Genomic DNA, 21,956 nt, shown 5'->3' with positions numbered 1-21,956 from the left:
GGCTTGTGTGGTCAGAGGCTCGTGTGTGGTCAGAGGCTTGTGTGGTCAGAGGCTTGTGTGGTCAGAGGCTTGTGTGGTCAGAGGCTCGTGTGGTCAGAGGCTCGTGTGGTCAGAGGCTTGTGTGGTCAGAGGCTTGTGTGGTCAGAGGCTCGTGTGGTCAGAGGCTCGTGTGGTCAGAGGCTCGTGTGGTCAGAGGCTCGTGTGGTCAGAGGCTCGTGTGGTCAGAGGCTCGTGTGGTCAGAGGCTCGTGTGTGGTCAGAGGCTTGTGTGGTCAGAGGCTTGTGTGGTCAGAGGCTTGTGTGGTCAGAGGCTTGTGTGTGGTCAGAGGCTCGTGTGTGGTCAGAGGCTTGTGTGGTCAGAGGCTTGTGTGGTCAGAGGCATGTGTGGTCAGAGGCTTGTGTGTGGTCAGAGGCTCGTGTGTGGTCAGAGGCTCGTGTGTGGTCAGAGGCTTGTGTGGTCAGAGGCTCGTGTGTGGTCAGAGGCTCGTGTGTGGTCAGAGGCTTGTGTGGTCAGAGGCTCGTGTGTGGTCAGAGGCTTGTGTGGTCAGAGGCTCGTGTGTGGTCAGAGGCTCGTGTGTGGTCAGACATTTTCAGTTTGATCACCTCGTCTCACAGAAGTGTGACCTACGTCCTTCTCATCTTATCTGAGTGTTCAGGGGCCCCTGCTGCCTCAGACGTTCAGAGTCTCTAATGTGTAGAGTGTTCAGGGGCCCCAGTACTCAGGGGCCCCTGCTACCTCAGACGTCCAGAACGAACCAATTTATGACAAAAAAGTTGTTTTTAACGTGACGTTTTTCTCAGGGTCAAAGGTGAAATCTGGATTACCGTATTTCCCGGACTATAAGGTGCACCTTTTTTCATAGTTTTGGCCTATTTGACTTATACTTATATATAATATATACTTGTACTTATATATAATACATACTTATACTTATATATAATATATACTTGTACTTATATATAATACATACTTATACTTATATATAATATATACTTATACTTATATATAATATATACTTATACTTATATGTAATATATACTTATATATAATACATACTTATACTTATATATAATATATACTTATACTTATATATAATATATACTTATACTTATACTCTGGAGTGACTTATATGTGATATTATTTGTTATTTTTACACTTACATTTTCTCCAGTGAGACTTATATACGGTTTTGTCTTCTTTATGATGCATCTTCGCTGGTGCGACCCTTGACCTGGCCCTCCGTCCACAGCACATATTCTTAGAGTGTGTATGATTGTAGTATAATATAAGTATATATAAGTATATATATATATATATATATATACGCGTAGCTGTAGCCATTCCTCCAGTTTGGGGGTCACTATTGTCCTATTGTTAGCTGCTGCAGCTCCTTCATCACTGATAAGTATCAGAGGAGGATGTTTCCGTGTGTCACATGATCCACACGAGATCATCTCATATCTTCATATGTATTAAAGCCTCGTCCAGACCGCGCCGGCCGAAGCCACTTTACATTTAAAGTCTATGTAAAGGCGCGTCGAGCACGGCGTGCGTTTCCCGCGGAGTGATTTCTTCGTTTTTGCGGCGCGATTGGTGCATTTTTCATACGCTCTCGATGCTTTGAGCGCGTACGAGGCGCCCGGCGCGACATGTTCAGCTTTGTTCAGATCTCTGCGACAGATGCGCCGCAGCCAATCAGAGACGACATGCTACGCACGATTCGGAAAACACAGCACAACTCCTCCACTGAGCATGTGCAGGAGGACTCTCCTCCACTGAGCATGTGCAGGAGGACTCTCCTCCACTGAGCATGTGCAGGAGGACTCTCCTCCACTGAGCATGTGCAGGAGGACTCTCCTCCACTGAGCATGTGCAGGACGACTCTCCTCCACTGAGCATGTGCAGGAGGACTCTCCTCCACTGAGCATGTGCAGGAGGACTCTCCTCCACTGAGCATGTGCAGGAGGACTCTCCTCCACTGAGCATGTGCAGGAGGACTCTCCTCCACTGAGCATGTGCAGGACGACTCTCCTCCACTGAGCATGTGCAGGACGACTCTCCTCCACTGAGCATGTGCAGCACGACTCAGACGCACGTCTGCTCCTGAGTGTATTTTACGGACATGAGTCCGGCGCGTCGAGAACACACGTCTGGTGCGTTTGTCTTTCAAATGTTTACGCACTCAAATTCTGCGCCGGGCGCGATTCGGCCGCCGCGGTCTGTACGAGCCATGAATCCTAAAATAAACGAAAATCCCCAGTAGATGGCAGTATTTTGAGGCTTCATTTTGGTGGTGCTTCGGGCTGTGAGTGGCTGTGAGATGTGGTTCACCTGCAGAGTGAAGCGGCTGGAACACTGCGCTCTGAGGTCTCCTCTGACTCCGCCCCTTCCTCTCAGGTTCCATCAGTGAATCCTGTCCCGGGGCTCGAGCGGCCTGTTCAAACATCCTCCTGCGGTCAGCCACGCTCGTGTCTGAGGGGACAGTATCACAGCAGACATTACAGTACACTGACCGGAGCCTGTCCCACTCTGGGCCTTAGGCGGGTTCTGGACAGGGGCCTGGACAGGGGCCTAGACAGGGGCCTGGACAGGGGCCAGGACCGCTCTGCCACCCTCAGAACAAACACTCCAACAATAATTTGCTCAAAAGAACAATTTCAACTAAAGTGATTTCAGTTACTCTGAGATGGTTCTGTCCAGAGTACTAATACAGAGTAACACTAATACTGGGTTATACTGTCACTGAGAAGTGTACACATTATTCTGAAAATACTGTAATTAACAAAATACTCAGTTATTATTACTCAGCATATGACACTGAGACACATGTGCTGTTTATCGCCGTTGAAATCAAATTAGATTAATTTATACAATATTACAAATCAAGTCATCCCAAAATCATGTAAATAAGTGTAACTTATTACGTTTTTAAAAAAGTTAGTAGTAGCAGAATGACCTTCACAGTGACCTTCACAATAACCTTCACAGTGACCTTCACAATGACCTTCAGAGTGACTTTCACAGTGACCTTCACAATAACCTTCACAGTGACCTTCACAATGACCTTCACAATGACCTTCACAGTAACCTTCACAATGACCTTCACAGTGACCTTCACAGTAACCTTCACAGTGACTTTCACAATGACCTTCAGAATGACCTTCACAGTGACCTTCACAATGACCTTCAGAATGACCTTCACAATGAACTTCACAGTAACCTTCACAGTGACCTTCACAATGACCTTCAGAGTGACCTTCAGTGACTTTCACAATGACCTTCAGAATGACCTTCACAGTGACCTTCACAATGACCTTCACAATGACCTTCACAGTGACCTTCAGAATGACATTCACAATTACCTTCACAATGACCTTCAGAATGACCTTCACAATGACCTTCACAATGACCTTTAGCTTTATCTAACATAAGAGCACATAATCTGATCTGATTAGAGTTCAAAATTAGTCTGAACCGTTTCCATGGTATCACAACAGTTTCTGACCCAATCAGACCTCAGTGATGGTGAGTGAGGCCAGGACTTTCAGAGTGAGGTCCTATAGTGGCCACGCCCCCTGAACTCCCCCTAAACTCCTCCCAAACCCCCTAAACAATGGCACAAGTGCAGACGTACTGTGATCCTTAGCTAAGACATTTCAAAAGTAGAAATGTAACTTGCAGGGGGTTAAATGAAAAGTTAAAGGAAGTGACCAGAGTGACCAGAGTGACCAGAGTGACTAGAGTAACAAGAGTGACCAGAGTGACCAGAGGGGCCAAGAGTGACCAGAGTGACCAGAGGGGCCAAGAGTGACCAGAGTGACCAGAGTGACCAGAGTGACCAGAGGGGCCAAGAGTGACCAGAGTGACCAGAGTGACTAGAGTGACCAGAGTGACCAGAGTGACTAGAGTGACTAGAGTGACCAGAGTGACCAGAGGGACCAGAGGGGCCAAGAGTGACCAGAGTGACCAGAGTGACCAGAGTGACCAGAGTGACCAGAGGGGCCAAGAGTGACCAGAGTGACCAGAGGGGCCAAGAGTGACCAGAGTGACCAGAGTGACCAGAGTGACCAGAGTGACCAGAGGGACCAGAGCGTTACCTCCTGCTCGTCTGATGACCGCTGCGCCGTCTGTGTGCATCAGTCCAACTTCATTCATGCGCTCTGGCTCTGAGAAGGACCTCTTCTTCTGGTCCCACGTGAGCCGCTTACGTCCACAGAGCCTTGTGAGAGGCGGGGGCCCGGGCGGAGGTCCGGGCGGGGGTCTGGGCGGAGGTCCGGGCGGGGGTCCGGGCAGGAGCACCGTTAGGGGGCTGGCCATGCGAGCCGAGGACCTGAGTGTGAACACTGCTCCGTGAGGCTTGGGCAGTGTCTTTGGCCCAGTCTTCTCTGGCGTGGGCAGATGTTTGGTGTCCCTTTTGTCCAAGTAAGAGTGCACTTTCTGGGGCCCAGGCGGTGGGGCCAGAGGGGCCAGAGGGGCAGCGGGGCCACACGGGAGTTTTGTGCATCTGAAAGAGGTCGACCGAAACACTGGAGTTGGAGGCTCTCTGAGATCGTGATACGACCTGAAAAAGACGTCATTCCCCAAATGTACAAAACTGCATTGAGATGAATCTGAAGGTAGACTCATGACGTGTGACGCAGAGGTTAACCCTAACCCTAACCCTGACCCTGACCCTGACCCTAACCCTAACACTAACCCTAACCCTGACCCTGACCCTGACCCTAACCCTGACCCTAACCCTGACCCTGACCCTGACCCTGACCCTGACACTAACCCTAACCCTGACCCTGACCCTGACCCTGACCCTGACCCTAACCCTGACCCTGACCCTGACCCTAACCCTAACACTAACCCTAACCCTGACCCTGACCCTGACCCTAACCCTGACCCTAACCCTGACCCTGACCCTGACACTAACCCTAACCCTGACCCTGACCCTGACCCTGACCCTGACCCTGACCCTAACCCTGACCCTAACCCTGACCCTAACCCTGACCCTGACCCTGACGCAAAGGCAGATGTGACAAGAGAAGTTAAAAATATAATTACGGCAACGTCGTCTGCCCAACCAAATGTCGGCCATATTGTTCAAAATTTGCTAAGCATGACTCAGGAGCCCTTTATGATGAGTTCACAAACAAGGCCGATTACGTCGCCCGGATCGGCGTCACCGGGGCCCCATCCTGGAGCCAGGCCTGGGATGGGTGCTCGATGGCGAGCGTCTGGTGGCCAGGTCTTACCCCACGGGGCCCGGCCGGGCACAGCCCAAAGGAGCGACGTGGGGCCGCCCTCCCGTGGGCCCACCACCCGCAGGAGGATCCATAAGGGGCCGGTGCAGAGAGATCTGGGCGGCAGTCGATGGCAGGGGCCTCGGCGACCAGATCTCCAGACAGAGAGACTAACTCTGGGGACATGGAATGTCCCCTCGCTGGGGGGGAAAGAGTCTGAGCTTGTGCGGGAGGTTGAGCGATACCGACTAGATATAGTGGGCCTCACCTCCACGCACAGTTTGGGCTCTGGAACCATCTCCTCGAGAGGGGCTGGACGCTCCACTTCTCTGGTGTTGCCCGCGGGGAGAGGCGGGGCTGGTGTGGGCTTATAGCCCCTCAGCTCAGCCGCCACGTGTTGGAGTTTACCCCAGTGAACGAGAGGGTCGCGTCCTTCCGCCTTCGGGTGGGGGACAGGTCTCTCACTGTTGTGGCGGCCTACGGGCCGAACAGCAGTGCAGAGTACTTGCGGTGGACTCCGTTGTTCTACTGGGGGACTTCAACGCCCACGTGGGCAATGACAGTGACACCTGGGGAGGGGTGATCGGGAAGAACGACTTCCCCGATCAGAACCCGAGCGGTGTTCAGTTATTGGACTTCTGTGCCACAGATTGTCCATAACGAACCCCATGTTCAAAGAACAAGGGTGTCCATCAGTGCACGTGGCACCAGGACACAGGCCGGAGGTCAATGATCGACTTTGTTGTCGTGTCATCAGACCTCCGGCCGCGTGTCTTGGACACTCGGGTGAAGAGAGGGGCAGAGCTGTCAACCGATCACCACCTGGTGGTGAGTTGGATCCGCTGGCGGAGGAGGAAGCCGGACAGACTTGGCAGACCCAAACGCATTGTGAGGGTCTGTTGGGAACGTCTAGTGGAGCCCTCTGTCAGTAGGGTATTCAACTTGCACCTCCGGGAGAGCTTCTCCCATGTCCCGGGGGAGGTTGGGGACATTGAGTCCGAGTGGACCATGTTCTCCGCCTCCATTGTTGATGCGGCTGCTCGGAGCTGTGGTCACAAGGTCTCCGGTGTCTGTCGTGGTGGCCCCCGAACCCGGTGGTGGACACCGGAAGTAAGGGATGTCATCAGGCTGAAGAAGGAGGCCTATCAGGCCACTCTGGCTTGTGGGTCTCCGGAGGTCATCGACAGGTACCGGCAGGCCAAGCGAGCCGCGACTCGTGTTGTCGCAGAGGCAAAAACCCGGGCCTGGGAGGAGTTCGGGGAGGCCATGGAGGAGGACTATCGGTCGGCCCCAAAGAAATTCTGGCAAACCGTCCGGCGCCTCAGGAGGGGGAAGCAGTGCCTCATCAACACCGTTTACGGTGCAGGTGGAGGCCTGCTGACCTCGACTGGGGATGTCGTCGGACAATGGAAGGAATACTTTGAGGATCTCCTTAATCCCTCAGTCACGTCTTCCGAAGAGGAAGTAGAGACCGGGGACTCGGAGGCTGGCTCATCCATCACCCAAGCTGAAGTCACTGAGGTTGTTGGCAAACTCCTCGGTGGCTCCGGGGGTGGATGAGATCCGCCCTGAGTACCTAAAGTATTTGGATGTTGTAGGACTGTCTTGGTTGACACGTCTCTGCAACATCGCGTGGCGGTCGGGGATCGTGCCTCTGGACTGGCAGACCGGGGTGGTGGTCCCTCTGTTCAAGAAGGGGGACCGGAGGGTGTGTTCCAACTACAGAGGGATCACACTCCTCAGCCTCCCGGGTAAGGTCTATTCCAGGTCCTGGAGAGGAGAATCCGACCGATAGTCGAACCTCGGATTCAGGAGGAGCAGAGCGGTTTTGGTCCCGGTCGTGGAACACTGGACCAGCTCTATACCCTCCATCGGGTGCTCGAGGGTTCATGGGAGTTTGCCCAACCAGTCCACATGTGCTTTGTGGATCTGGAGAAGGTTTTTGACCGTGTCCCTCGGGGTGTCCTTTGGGGGGTGCTCCGGGAGTACGGGGTCCGGGGCCCTTTGCTCAGGGCTGTCCGGTCCCTGTATGACCGGAGCAGGAGCTGTGTTCACAGCAGTAAGTCAGACCTGTTCCCAGTGCATGTTGGACTCCTCAGGGCTGCCCTTTGTCACCGGTTCTGTTCATAGTTTTTATGGACAGAATTTCTAGGCGCAGTCAGGGGTCGGAGAGTGTGGTCAGGGGTCAGAGGGTGTGGTCAGGGGTCTGAGAGTGTCCGGTTTGGGGACCACAGGATTCCATCTCTGCTGTTTGCAGACAATGTTGTCCTGATGGCTCCATCAAACCCGGACCTGCAGCTGCACTGGGACGGTTTGCAGCCGAGTGTGAAGCGGCTGGGATGAGAATCAGCTCCAAATCCGAGGCAATGGTTCTCGACCGGAAAAAGGTGGCTTGCCCTCTCCAGGTGGGTGGGGGGTCCTTGCCTTCTTCAGGTGGGTGGGGTGTCCTTGCCCCAAGTGGAGGAGTTCAAGTATCTCGGGGTCTTGTTCACGAGTGAGGGAAGGATGGAGCGTGAGATCGACAGTTGGATCGGTGCAGCGGCTGCAGTGATGCAGTCGCTGCATCGACTGTTGTGGTGAAGAGGGAGCTGAGCCGAAAGGCAAAGCTCTCTATTTACCGGTCGGTCTACGTTCTGACCTCACCTATGGTCATGAGCTTTGGGTAGTGACCGAAAGAACAAGATCGCGGATACAAGCGGTCGAAATGAGTTTCCTCCGCCGTGTGGCTGGGCGCTCCCTTAGAGATAGGGTGAGCCGCTGCTCCTCCAGCTGAGGTGGCTCGGGCATCTGTTCCGGAGCCTCCTGGGCGCCTCCCTCGGGAGGTGTTCCGGGCATGTCCCACCGGGAAGAGGCCCCGGGGAAGAACCAGGACACGCTGGAGAGACTATGTCTCTCGGCTGGCCTGGGAACGCCTCGGGATCCCCCCGGAGGAGTTAGAGGAAGTGTCTGGGGAGGAGGAAGTCTGGGAGTCCCTGCTCAGACTGCTGCCCCCGCGACCCGGCCCCGGATAAAGCGGCAGAAAATGGATGGATGGATGACTCAGGAGTTTTTCCAAACGTCGTACTTTTACAAACTCCTCCCCCAGACTCCTCCCCCAGGGCGTTCTGGGAGGAGTTTCACCTGAAATGTGGTGAGACTCATGGATGTATTATATTATCGGTGAGATTCATCTTCAGGACCATCAAAAGTTCTCAACATTTTTATTCTAGAGTCACAGACTTTTCTATTCATATGTAAAGCAAAGAAGACGTCATGGTTCAGCTGTGGCTGTGGTAAAAGCTCCATTGGAGGCATTAGCTCCGCCTCCTCTTTTGGCGTGGCAAGTGCCAATTATCACCGCTTGCGGCTATAATTCTTATTATTATTGGTCAATTTCAAGTATAAAAAAGAACTAAAAATGGAGTAAACTCAGATCAGGTTAAGGTTTTTTCTGTGTCGCTGTGGCTGTACTTTTACTTAAGTAAGAAAATAAAGTACTTTTTCCCACTACTACATCTGTGTGACAGACCTGTTCTGCTCCCGAGGGCCTCCTCCATTGTTCTGCTCCCGAGGGCCTCCTCCATTGTTCTGCTCCCGAGGGCCTCCTCCATTGTTCTGCTCCCGAGGGCCTCCTCCATGGCTCAGGGTAACACAGGCTCTGCTGCTCCTCTCAGGCACATCTTCTGCTCCATGTAACACCTACAGAGGTCATGACACAGACATGAACAACACCTACAGAGGTCATGACACAGACATGAACAACACCTGCAGAGGTCATGACACAGACATGAACAACACCTACAGAGGTCATGACACAGACAAGAACAACACCTACAGAGGTCATGACACAGACATGAACAACACCTACAGAGGTCATGACACAGACATGAACAACACCTGCAGAGGTCATGACACAGACATGAACAACACCTACAGAGGTCATGACACAGACATGAACAACACCTGCAGAGGTCATGACACAGACAAGAACAACACCTACAGAGGTCATGACACAGACATGAACAACACCTACAGAGGTCATGACACAGACATGAACAACACCTGCAGAGGTCATGACACAGACATGAACAACACCTACAGAGGTCATGACACAGACATGAACAACACCTACAGAGGTCATGACACAGACATGAACAACACCTACAGAGGTCATGACACACACATGAACAACACCTAGAGAGGTCATGACACAGACATGAACAACACCTACAGAGGTCATGACACAGACATGAACAACACCTACAGAGGTCATGACACAGACATGAACAACACCTACAGAGGTCATGACACAGACATGAACAACACCTACAGAGGTCATGACACAGACATGAACAACACCTGCAGAGGTCATGACACAGACATGAACAACACCTACAGAGGTCATGACACAGACATGAACAACACCTACAGAGGTCATGACACAGACATGAACAACACCTACAGAGGTCATGACACAGACATGAACAACACCTGCAGAGGTCATGACACAGACAAGAACAACACCTACAGAGGTCATGACACAGACATGAACAACACCTACAGAGGTCATGACACAGACATGAACAACACCTGCAGAGGTCATGACACAGACATGAACAACACCTACAGAGGTCATGACACAGACATGAACAACACCTACAGAGGTCATGACACAGACATGAACAACACCTGCAGAGGTCATGACAGAGACATGAACAACACCTGCAGAGGTCATGACACACACATGAACAACACCTACAGAGGTCATGACACACACATGAACAACACCTACAGAGGTCATGACACAGACAGGAACAACACCTACAGAGGTCATGACACAGACATGAACAACACCTGCAGAGGTCATGACACAGACAAGAACAACACCTACAGAGGTCATGACACAGACATGAACAACACCTACAGAGGTCATGACACAGACATGAACAACACCTGCAGAGGTCATGACACAGACAAGAACAACACCTACAGAGGTCATGACACAGACATGAACAACACCTACAGAGGTCATGACACAGACATGAACAACACCTGCAGAGGTCATGACACAGACATGAACAACACCTACAGAGGTCATGACACAGACATGAACAACACCTGCAGAGGTCATGACACAGACAAGAACAACACCTACAGAGGTCATGACACAGACATGAACAACACCTACAGAGGTCATGACACAGACATGAACAACACCTGCAGAGGTCATGACACAGACATGAACAACACCTACAGAGGTCATGACACAGACATGAACAACACCTACAGAGGTCATGACACAGACATGAACAACACCTACAGAGGTCATGACACACACATGAACAACACCTACAGAGGTCATGACACAGACATGAACAACACCTACAGAGGTCATGACACAGACATGAACAACACCTACAGAGGTCATGACACAGACATGAACAACACCTACAGAGGTCATGACACACACATGAACAACACCTACAGAGGTCATGACACAGACATGAACAACACCTACAGAGGTCATGACACAGACATGAACAACACCTGCAGAGGTCATGACACAGACATGAACAACACCTACAGAGGTCATGACACAGACATGAACAACACCTACAGAGGTCATGACACAGACATGAACAACACCTGCAGAGGTCATGACACAGACATGAACAACACCTACAGAGGTCATGACACAGACATGAACAACACCTGCAGAGGTCATGACACAGACAAGAACAACACCTACAGAGGTCATGACACAGACATGAACAACACCTACAGAGGTCATGACACAGACATGAACAACACCTGCAGAGGTCATGACACAGACATGAACAACACCTACAGAGGTCATGACACAGACATGAACAACACCTACAGAGGTCATGACACAGACATGAACAACACCTGCAGAGGTCATGACAGAGACATGAACAACACCTGCAGAGGTCATGACACACACATGAACAACACCTACAGAGGTCATGACACACACATGAACAACACCTACAGAGGTCATGACACAGACAGGAACAACACCTACAGAGGTCATGACACAGACATGAACAACACCTGCAGAGGTCATGACACAGACAAGAACAACACCTACAGAGGTCATGACACAGACATGAACAACACCTACAGAGGTCATGACACAGACATGAACAACACCTGCAGAGGTCATGACACAGACAAGAACAACACCTACAGAGGTCATGACACAGACATGAACAACACCTACAGAGGTCATGACACAGACATGAACAACACCTACAGAGGTCATGACACAGACATGAACAACACCTACAGAGGTCATGACACACACATGAACAACACCTAGAGAGGTCATGACACAGACATGAACAACACCTACAGAGGTCATGACACACACATGAACAACACCTAGAGAGGTCATGACACAGACATGAACAACACCTACAGAGGTCATGACACAGACATGAACAACACCTACAGAGGTCATGACACAGACATGAACAACACCAGCAGAGGTCATGACACACACATGAACAACACCTACAGAGGTCATGACACAGACAGGAACAACACCTACAGAGGTCATGACACAGACATGAACAACACCTACAGAGGTCATGACACAGACATGAACAACACCTACAGGGAGGTCATGACACAGACATGAACAACACCTACAGAGGTCATGACACAGACATGAACAACACCTACAGAGGTCATGACGCAGACATGAACAACACCTACAGAGGTCATGACACAGACATGAACAACACCTACAGAGGTCATGACGCAGACATGAACAACACCTACAGAGGTCATGACACAGACATGAACAACACCTACAGAGGTCATGACACACACATGAACAACACCTAGAGAGGTCATGACACAGACATGAACAACACCTACAGAGGTCATGACACAGATATGAACAACACCTACAGAGGTCATGACACAGACATGAACAACACTTACAGAGGTCATGACACAGACATGAACAACACCTACAGAGGTCATGACACAGACATGAACAACACCTACAGGTGTCATGACACAGACATGAACAACACCTACAGAGGTCATGACACAGACATGAACAACACCTACAGAGGTCATGACACAAACATGAACAACACCTACAGAGGTCATGACACAGACATGAACAACACCTACAGAGGTCATGACACAGACATGAACAACACCTACAGGGAGGTCATGACACAGACATGAACAACACCTACAGAGGTCATTACACAGACATGAACAACACCTACAGAGGTCATGACACAGATATGAACAACACCTACAGAGGTCATGACACAGACATGAACAACACCTACAGAGGTCATGACACAAACATGAACAACACCTACAGAGGTCATAACACAGACATGAACAACACCTACAGAGGTCATGACACAGACATGAACAACACCTACAGAGGTCATGACACAGACATGAACAACACCTGCAGAGGTCATGACACAGACATGAACAACACCTACAGAGGTCATGACGCAGACATGAACAACACCTACAGAGGTCATGACACAGACATGAACAACACCTACAGAGGTCATGACACACACATGAACAACACCTAGAGAGGTCATGACACAGACATGAACAACACCTACAGAGGTCATGACACAGATATGAACAACACCTACAGAGGTCATGACACAGACATGAACAACACTTACAGAGGTCATGACACAGACATGAACAACACCTACAGAGGTCATGACACAGACATGAACAACACCTACAGGTGTCATGACACAGACATGAACAACACCTACAGAGGTCATGACACAGACATGAACAACACCTACAGAGGTCATGACACAAACATGAACAACACCTACAGAGGTCATGACACAGACATGAACAACACCTACAGAGGTCATGACACAGACATGAACAACACCTACAGGGAGGTCATGACACAGACATGAACAACACCTACAGAGGTCATTACACAGACATGAACAACACCTACAGAGGTCATGACACAGATATGAACAACACCTACAGAGGTCATGACACAGACATGAACAACACCTACAGAGGTCATGACACAGACATGAACAACACCTACAGAGGTCATGACACAGACATGAACAACACCTACAGAGGTCATGACACAGACATGAACAATACCTACAGAGGTCATGACACAGACAAGAACAACACCTACAGAGGTCATGACACAGACATGAACAACACCTACAGAGGTCATGACACAGACATGAACAACACCTACAGAGGTCATGACACAGACATGAACAACACCTACAGAGGTCATGACACAGACATGAACAACACCTACAGAGGTCATGACACAGACATGAACAACACCTACAGAGGTCATGACACAGACATGAACAACACCTACAGAGGTCATGACACAGACATGAACAACACCTGCAGAGGTCATGACACAGACAAGAACAACACCTACAGAGGTCATGACACAGACATGAACAACACCTACAGAGGTCATGACAGACATGAACAACACCTACAGAGGTCATGACACAGACATGAACAACACCTACAGGGAGGTCATGACACAGACATGAACAACACCTACAGAGGTCATGACACAGACATGAACAACACCTACAGAGGTCATGACACAGACAAGAACAACACCTACAGAGGTCATGACACAGACATGAACAACACCTACAGAGGTCATGACACAGACATGAACAACACCTACAGAGGTCATGACACAGACATGAACAACACCTACAGAGGTCATGGCACAGACAAGAACAACACCTACAGAGGTCATGACACAGAAATGAACAACACCTACAGAGGTCATGACACAGACATGAACAACACCTGCAGAGGTCATGACACAGACATGAACAACACCTACAGAGGTCATGACACAGACATGAACAACACCTACAGAGGTCATGACACAGACATGAACAACACCTACAGAGGTCATGACACAGACAAGAACAACACCTACAGAGGTCATGACACAGACAAGAACAACACCTACAGAGGTCATGACACAGACATGAACAACACCTACAGGGAGGTCATGACACAGACATGAACAACACCTACAGAGGTCATGACACAGATATGAACAACACCTACAGAGGTCATGACACAGACATGAACAACACCTACAGAGGTCATGACACAGACATGAACAACACCTACAGAGGTCATGACACAGACATGAACAACACCTACAGAGGTCATGACACAGACATGAACAACACCTACAGAGGTCATGACACAAACATGAACAACACCTACAGAGGTCATGACACAGACATGAACAACACCTACAGAGGTCATAACACAGACATGAACAACACCTACAGGGAGGTCATGACACAGACATGAACAACACCTACAGAGGTCATGACACAGACATGAACAACACCTACAGAGGTCATGACACAGACATGAACAACACCTACAGAGGTCATGACACAGACATGAACAACACCTACAGAGGTCATGACACAGACATGAACAACACCTACAGAGGTCATGACACAGACATGAACAACACCTACAGAGGTCATGACACAGACATGAACAACACCTACAGAGGTCATGACACAGACATGAACAACACCTACAGAGGTCATGACACAGACATGAACAACACCTACAGAGGTCATGACACAGACATGAACAACACCTGCAGAGGTCATGACACAGACAAGAACAACACCTACAGAGGTCATGACAGACATGAACAACACCTACAGAGGTCATGACACAGACATGAACAACACCTACAGAGGTCATGACACAGACATGAACAACACCTACAGAGGTCATGACACAGACATGAACAACACCTGCAGAGGTCATGACACAGACATGAACAACACCTACAGGGAGGTCATGACACAGACATGAACAACACCTACAGAGGTCATGACACAGACATGAACAACACCTACAGAGGTCATGACACAGACATGAACAACACCTACAGAGGTCATGACACAGACATGAACAACACCTACAGAGGTCATGACACAGACATGAACAACACCTGCAGAGGTCATGACACAGACATGAACAACACCTACAGGGAGGTCATGACACAGACATGAACAACACCTACAGAGGTCATGACACAGACATGAACAACACCTACAGAGGTCATGACACAGACATGAACAACACCTACAGAGGTCATGACACAGACATGAACAACACCTACAGAGGTCATGACACAGACATGAACAACACCTACAGAGGTCATGACACAGACATGAACAACACCTGCAGAGGTCATGACACAGACATGAACAACACCTACAGGGAGGTCATGACACAGACATGAACAACACCTACAGAGGTCATGACACAGACATGAACAACACCTACAGAGGTCATGACACAGACATGAACAACACCTACAGAGGTCATGACACAGACATGAACAACACCTACAGAGGTCATGACACAGACATGAACAACACCTGCAGAGGTCATGACACAGACATGAACAACACCTACAGGGAGGTCATGACACAGACATGAACAACACCTACAGAGGTCATGACACAGACATGAACAACACCTACAGAGGTCATGACACAGACATGAACAACACCTACAGAGGTCATGACACAGACATGAACAACACCTACAGAGGTCATGACACAGACACTACAACACATATTTCACAATGTGAAGTGGAAGGAAAATGATTTCAAGATTAAAACTAAAAATAATCAAACACTGAAAAGTGCAACATGCAAAAGTATTGTTATTGTTATTGTTATCTGTATTAGTAGTACAGAACAGTAGCAGCTGACTCTGAAAACACCCTCTGTCCCTCTGTCCCACAAGCCTCTGAACACACCCTCTGTCCCTCTGTCCCACAAGCCTCTGAACACACCCTCTGTCCCTCTGTCACACATTACTCTGAACACACCCTCTGACCTTCTGTCCCTCTGTCCCACATGACCCTGAACACACCCTCTGTCCCTCTGTCCCACAAGCCTCTGAACACACCCTCTGTCCCTCTGTCACACATTACTCTGAACACACCCTCTGACCTTCTGTCCCTCTGTCCCACATGACTATGAACACACCCTCTGTCCCACATGACTCTGAACACACCCTCTGTCCCTCCGTCCCACATAACTATGAAAACACCCTCTGTCCCTCTGTCCCACATGACTATGAAAACACCCTCTGTCCCACATGACCCTGAACACACCCTCTGTCCCTCTGTCTCACATGACTCTGAACACACCCTCTGTCCCTCTGTCCCACATGACTCTGAACACACCCTCTGTCCCTCCGTCCCACATAACTATGAAAACACCCTGTCCCTCTGTCCCACATGACTATGAAAACACCCTCTGTCCCACATGACCCTGAACACACCCTCTGTCCCTCTGTCCCACATGACCCTGAACACACCCTCTGTCCCTCTGTCTCACATGACTCTGAACACACCCTCTGTCCCTCTGTCCCACATGACTCTGAACACACCCTCTGTCCCTCCGTCCCACATAACTATGAAAACACCCTCTGTCCCTCTGTCCCACATGACTATGAAAACACCCTCTGTCCCACATGACCCTGAACACACCCTCTGTCCCTCTGTCTCACATGACTCTGAACACACCCTCTGTCCCTCTGTCCCACATGACTCTGAACACACCCTCTGTCCCTCCGTCCCACATAACTATGAAAACACCCTGTCCCTCTGTCCCACATAACTATGAAAACACCCTCTGTCCCTCTGTCCCACATGACCCTGAACACATCCTCTGTCCCTCTGTCTCACATGACTCTGAACACACCCTCTGTCCCTCCGTCCCACATAACTATGAAAACACCCTCTGTCCCTCTGTCCCTCTGTCCCACATGACCCTGAACACACCCTGTCCCACTGAAGCCACTGTTACCATGCAACTGCTGTAAACAAGGGCCAATGACAGATCGATAATAATAAAGTAATAATCAGTTAATAGATAGTATAATTTGACAAAAAATAATATATGATAACAGAAATGAATCTTCCAAGTATTTTTGATGGAATCTTGCTTATTGTTGATCAAAAAAGAGCTTGAATTCTGTAATGATCAACTTTTGAAATCATATTTTACTTGTAAATGTTAATTTAAAATATGTATTTTTACAGACAATGTTAAATATTCAATTTTGGACATTTAAAAACAAAACATGGTCATGTCAGATAGCGCCCCCTATAGTCTGCACCACCAGGCAAGGCAAGGCAAGGCAAGTTTATTTGTAGAGCACATTTCATACACAAGGCAATTCAAAGTGCTTCACAGCAGGAAAAATGCATTCAAATCACAAAGAAATTACAGAAACAGAAATACAATAAAATTAACTAAATAAAAAATTATCAATCCAACTGATTTTCTAAACTAATAAAATCACAAACAAAAAAAAAGAGTGCAAAGAAAAAATCCTTTCAGTCATATGCGCAGCTAAACAAAACTGTTTTTAGCTTAGATTTGAACATTGTCAGAGTAGAACCTGTCTCACATCTTCAGGAAGACTGTTCCAGATTTTAGCTGCATAAAACTGAAACACAGATTCTCCATGTTTTGTCCTGACTCTGGCACCAGCAGGAGGCCGGTCCATGTTTAGTCCTGACTCTGGCACCAGCAGGAGGCCGGTCCATGTTTAGTCCTGACTCTGGCACCAGCAGGAGGCCGGTCCATGTTTAGTCCTGACTCTGGCACCAGCAGGAGGCCGGTCCATGTTTAGTCCTGACTCTGGCACCAGCAGGAGGCCGGTCCATGTTTAGTCCTGACTCTGGCACCAGCAGGAGGCCGGTCCATGTTTAGTCCTGACTCTGGCACCAGCAGGAGGCCGGTCCATGTTTAGTCCTGACTCTGGCACCAGCAGGAGGCCGCTCCATGTTTAGTCCTGACTCTGGCACCAGCAGGAGGCCGCTCCATGTTTTGTCCTGACTCTGGGCACCAGCAGGAGGCCGGTCCATATTCCATCTCTGAAAGTGGTAAAAATCTGTTGGTGAGCTGTATTTTAGTTGACTTCACGTTATCTTTGTATCGTTTAGGCTTTGCTCCAAGTTTGTTCCAAGAAACAGCCTGGTCTTTCTGGTTTTTAGACAGTTTTGGAAACGACACAGAGTCACTGCGGTTTAGGTTGAAAGTAGCAGTTTTTCTTGTAAAAAGTGTGCTCTTCTTACCGTCGGTTGACACAGGAATGGTATCGTGAAGAACTTTTTCAGATTCCAAAACAAATATCCGTGTTTTCAGCTCATTCATTTCTTGTTGATATTTCCGACAGCGTTCACAGTCTTTCTCTCTTCTTCTCCCGGACATGTCGCTGGCGTCAGATATGTCGTTAAAACTGGAAAAATGTTCTTAAAATCCTTGGTTTACTTGAAAAAGTCTAAAGCAAAAATGTTTGGAAGACAAAAACTGATTAAAAAGCAAAATAAATAAGGAAAGCAGCGATAGCAAGCGGAGCGAGCGAGAAAGCGTGTGCACTCTTCGGAAGCAGGATATAAGCTAACCGAGCGCCACTGGAAGAAGCCAAAACTGAGAGCTCAGACACAGATCGCGTTTGCACAGTGGGTTTGAACTCTTCTGGGTTTCCGAGTTTTTCCGAGTTTTCAATCATGTCGCTTATTGATGACATAAACGGAGAGATTTCCTCTTGTAACATGGACGGAAACCACAGGGTCCATCCAACCAAACTAAGTCATCAACCACATGAGATGAGAGTTTATGAGTGGAGGAATATATGTGATGGTGCGCTGAGGGGCGTGTACCTGCTTGGGACCACTCCGGTCACTCCGGTCACTCCTGTGCCTGCTGCCCAGTCGTCTTGTGGCCCACTCTCGGTGCTCGAAGTGGCTCACCTTTTCCAGGACGGACAGACAAGTGTTCTCTCCGCTCTGCACCCCGGCCAGAGCCTTCTCCAGGCGGGTCAGGGGGTGTTCCTGGTCCGAGTACAGCTGCTGGCTGGACGGTGGATGGGCTGGAGGCGGGGCTGGAGGCGGGGCTGGAGGCGGGGCTGGAGGCGGGGCTGGAGGCGGGGTTGAAGGCGGGTCAGGGGCCGGCTCCAGGGGCCGGGATCCAATGCACGCTGACGAGAACGTGTCCAAATGATCTCGGATGTCTTTGAATGACCTAAAGTGAAACGTAAAGGTCACATGTGATACTTTCCTCAGGTGTAAGGTCATGAGCCGGTTACCTCTCTGCCTCCGCAGCTCTGTGGTACGAGAAGTATCCATTCCGGTTAAAAGCAGCTGGTTTAAGTCCAAGGTTGGGTCCAGAAGAGTGAGTGGGGGGCCAGGGGGCCTCCTGGAGGGGCCCTGGACTCTGGGCCTGTCTGGGCCTGCTGCTGGGACTGCTTTCTGGGCTCTTTTCAATCACAGTGTGCAGTGGCCCCTCAGTGATGTAGGAACCTTTAACGGCAACATAACAAGATAATGAGGGTCTGTGGGTCTGTGGGTCTGTGGTGGGTCTGTGGAGGGTCTGTGGTGGGTCTGTGGAGGGTCTGTGGAGGGTCTGTGGAGGGTCTGTGGAGGGTCTGTGGTGGGTCTGTGGTTGGTCTGTGGTGGGTCTGTGGTGGGTCTGTGGAGGGTCTGTGGTGGGTCTGTGGTGGGTCTTAGAGTCTGTGGAGGGTCTGTGGAGGGTCTGTGGTGGGTCTGTGGTGGGTCTGTGGTGGGTCTGTGGTGGGTCTTAGAGTCTGTGGTGGGTCTGTGGAGGGTCTGTGGAGGGTCTGTGGTGGGTCTTAGAGTCTGTGGTGGGTCTGTGGTGGGTCTGTGGTGGGTCTGTGGGTCTGTGGGTGGTCTGTGGGTGGTCTGTAGGTGGTCTGTAGGTGGTCTGTGGGTGGTCTGTAGGTGGTCTGTAGGTGGTCTGTAGGTGGTCTGTAGGTGGTCTGTAGGTGGTGCACCTGCTAATGGCGCTGAGCTGCTGGAGAGAGACCAGGATCCTTTCTGCTGACACCTGAGAGCACGAAAAACATGGTAAAACATGTGTGTGTGTGTGTGTGTGTGTGTGTATGTGTATGTGTATGTGTATGTGTGTGTGTGTGTGTATGTGTGTGTGTGTGTGTGTGTGTGTGTGTGTGTGTGTGTGTGTGTGTGTGTGTGTGTATGTGTGTGTGTATGTGTGTATGTGTGTATGTGTATGTGTATGTGTGTGTGTGTGTGTGTGTGTGTGTGTGTGTGTGTGTGTGTGTATGTGTATGTGTGTGTGTGTGTGTGTGTGTGTGTGTGTATGTGTGTGTGTGTGTGTGTGTGTGTGTGTGTGTGTGTGTGTGTGTGTGTGTGTGTGTGTGTGTGTGTGTGTTACCTGGACCAGGAGTTGGGACGCTCTTGTGACGTCTCACTGCGCCGCTGAGGAGCTGGCGCCCCCTTCAGGCTCTCACAGGAACTCCATATGGGCCCCAGACTGTGGCGGTTCAACAGTCTGTTTTCACCGGCGCCATGGCAACAGACTCCGCCCGCTGCTCAGAGACACACGTCACATATTGAGCTCTTTAGAACTGTTTTGTGTCGTGCATGTTTGTGGGGGGGTCAGTAGGTCGGTAGGTCTGTGGGTCAGTAGGTCTGTGGGTCAGTAGGTCAGTGGGTCAGTAGGTCAGTAGGTCAGTGGGTCAGTGGGTCTGTGGGTCAGTAGGTCTGTGGGTCTGTGGGTCAGTAGGTCGGGGGGTCATTAGGTCGGGGGGTCAGTAAGTCAGTGGGTCAGTGGGTCAGTAGGTTAGTGGGTCAGTGGGTCAGTAGGTCAGTGGATCAGTAGGTCGGGGGGTCATTAGGTCGGGGGGTCAGTAGGTTAGTGGGTCTGTAGGTTAAGGACACTGAACCTATCGGACGTTACCTGGCCGCTCCCTCAGTTGGACCCGGCCTTGGGCGTCGCGCTCCAAAGCTAAACTGTGAGGCCCACAGTGGACACTCCCCAGGTCAGACGCCCGCTGGACGCTCTCCAAAGAGAAGGACCGCCCACTGCCCACAGCAAGGCCTTCTGGGAAACTGAGGCTGGTGGAAGAAGACGAGTGGGCGGAGTCTCTCTTGCTGTGGAGAAGAACGAGGCGTAAACGCTCGTGTTCAGACAGAAGCGACGAGATGTGTAAGAACCTGAAGGACGAGGAGCTGCGCGGGCCCCCGTGTGCAGACCCAGGAGGAGGGCCCCCGTGTGCAGACCCAGGAGGAGGGCCCCCGTGTGCAGACCCAGGAGGAGGGCCCCCGTGTGCAGACCCAGGAGGAGGGCCCCCGTGTGCAGACCCAGGAGGGCCCCCGTGTGCAGACCCAGGAGGGCCCCCGTGTGCAGACCCAGGAGGAGGGCCCCCGTGTGCAGACCCAGGAGGGCCCCCGTGTGCAGACCCAGGAGGGCCTCCGTGTGCAGACCCAGGAGGGCCTCCTTGTGCAGACTCCAGGCTCTCCAGGCTCCATCGGACTCCTCCAGGGTCCGAGAGCAGCTCCGTGGCACTGGTGAGACAAACATTTGACCTTTGACCTCGTGCAGCACCGAGCGCGACGCTGAAGATCTAAAGTGTGTCCAGACCTGCCGTGGACGCTGCTCACTCTGTCCACTCTGTCCACTCTGTCCACAGACTCGGACGAACCGTCTCCCAGTTTAGTGAAGTGCCACGAGTGAGGACGAGAGTCTCTGCGCCTGGAGCCACGACACAAACATGACACACACATGACACACACACGACACACACACGACACACACATGACACACACACGACACACACACGACACACACACGACACACACATGAC

At 50.4% G+C, this 21,956-nt stretch overlaps 1 protein-coding gene across 1 annotated transcript in view; it reads right to left on the bottom strand.

Annotated features, from left to right (window-relative positions):
• shroom3 (shroom family member 3) overlaps positions 1-21,673 on the bottom strand; it is a 47,233-nt gene extending 25,560 nt beyond the window's left edge. Inside the window, exons 1-10 of the mRNA XM_072455278.1 lie at positions 21,332-21,673; positions 21,050-21,269; positions 20,525-20,678; positions 20,124-20,176; positions 19,419-19,632; positions 19,235-19,354; positions 18,994-19,186; positions 8,737-8,822; positions 4,098-4,561; positions 2,332-2,472 (exon numbers count right to left, since the gene is read on the bottom strand). Coding sequence (XP_072311379.1) covers positions 2,332-2,472; positions 4,098-4,561; positions 8,737-8,822; positions 18,994-19,186; positions 19,235-19,354; positions 19,419-19,632; positions 20,124-20,176; positions 20,525-20,678; positions 21,050-21,269; positions 21,332-21,673 — 1,987 coding nt within the window. The remainder of the gene's footprint in view (positions 1-2,331; positions 2,473-4,097; positions 4,562-8,736; positions 8,823-18,993; positions 19,187-19,234; positions 19,355-19,418; positions 19,633-20,123; positions 20,177-20,524; positions 20,679-21,049; positions 21,270-21,331) is intronic.
• Positions 21,674-21,956: the final 283 nt, after the last annotated feature.

The sequence above is a fragment of the Eucyclogobius newberryi genome, unplaced genomic scaffold (genome assembly GCF_026437365.1).
Source record: "Eucyclogobius newberryi isolate DKJ021-1_F unplaced genomic scaffold, fEucNew1.0.hap1 SCAF_2, whole genome shotgun sequence".
NCBI classification, from domain to species: Eukaryota; Metazoa; Chordata; class Actinopteri; order Gobiiformes; family Gobiidae; genus Eucyclogobius; species Eucyclogobius newberryi.
This window is presented reverse-complemented; position numbering and strand designations above follow the sequence as displayed.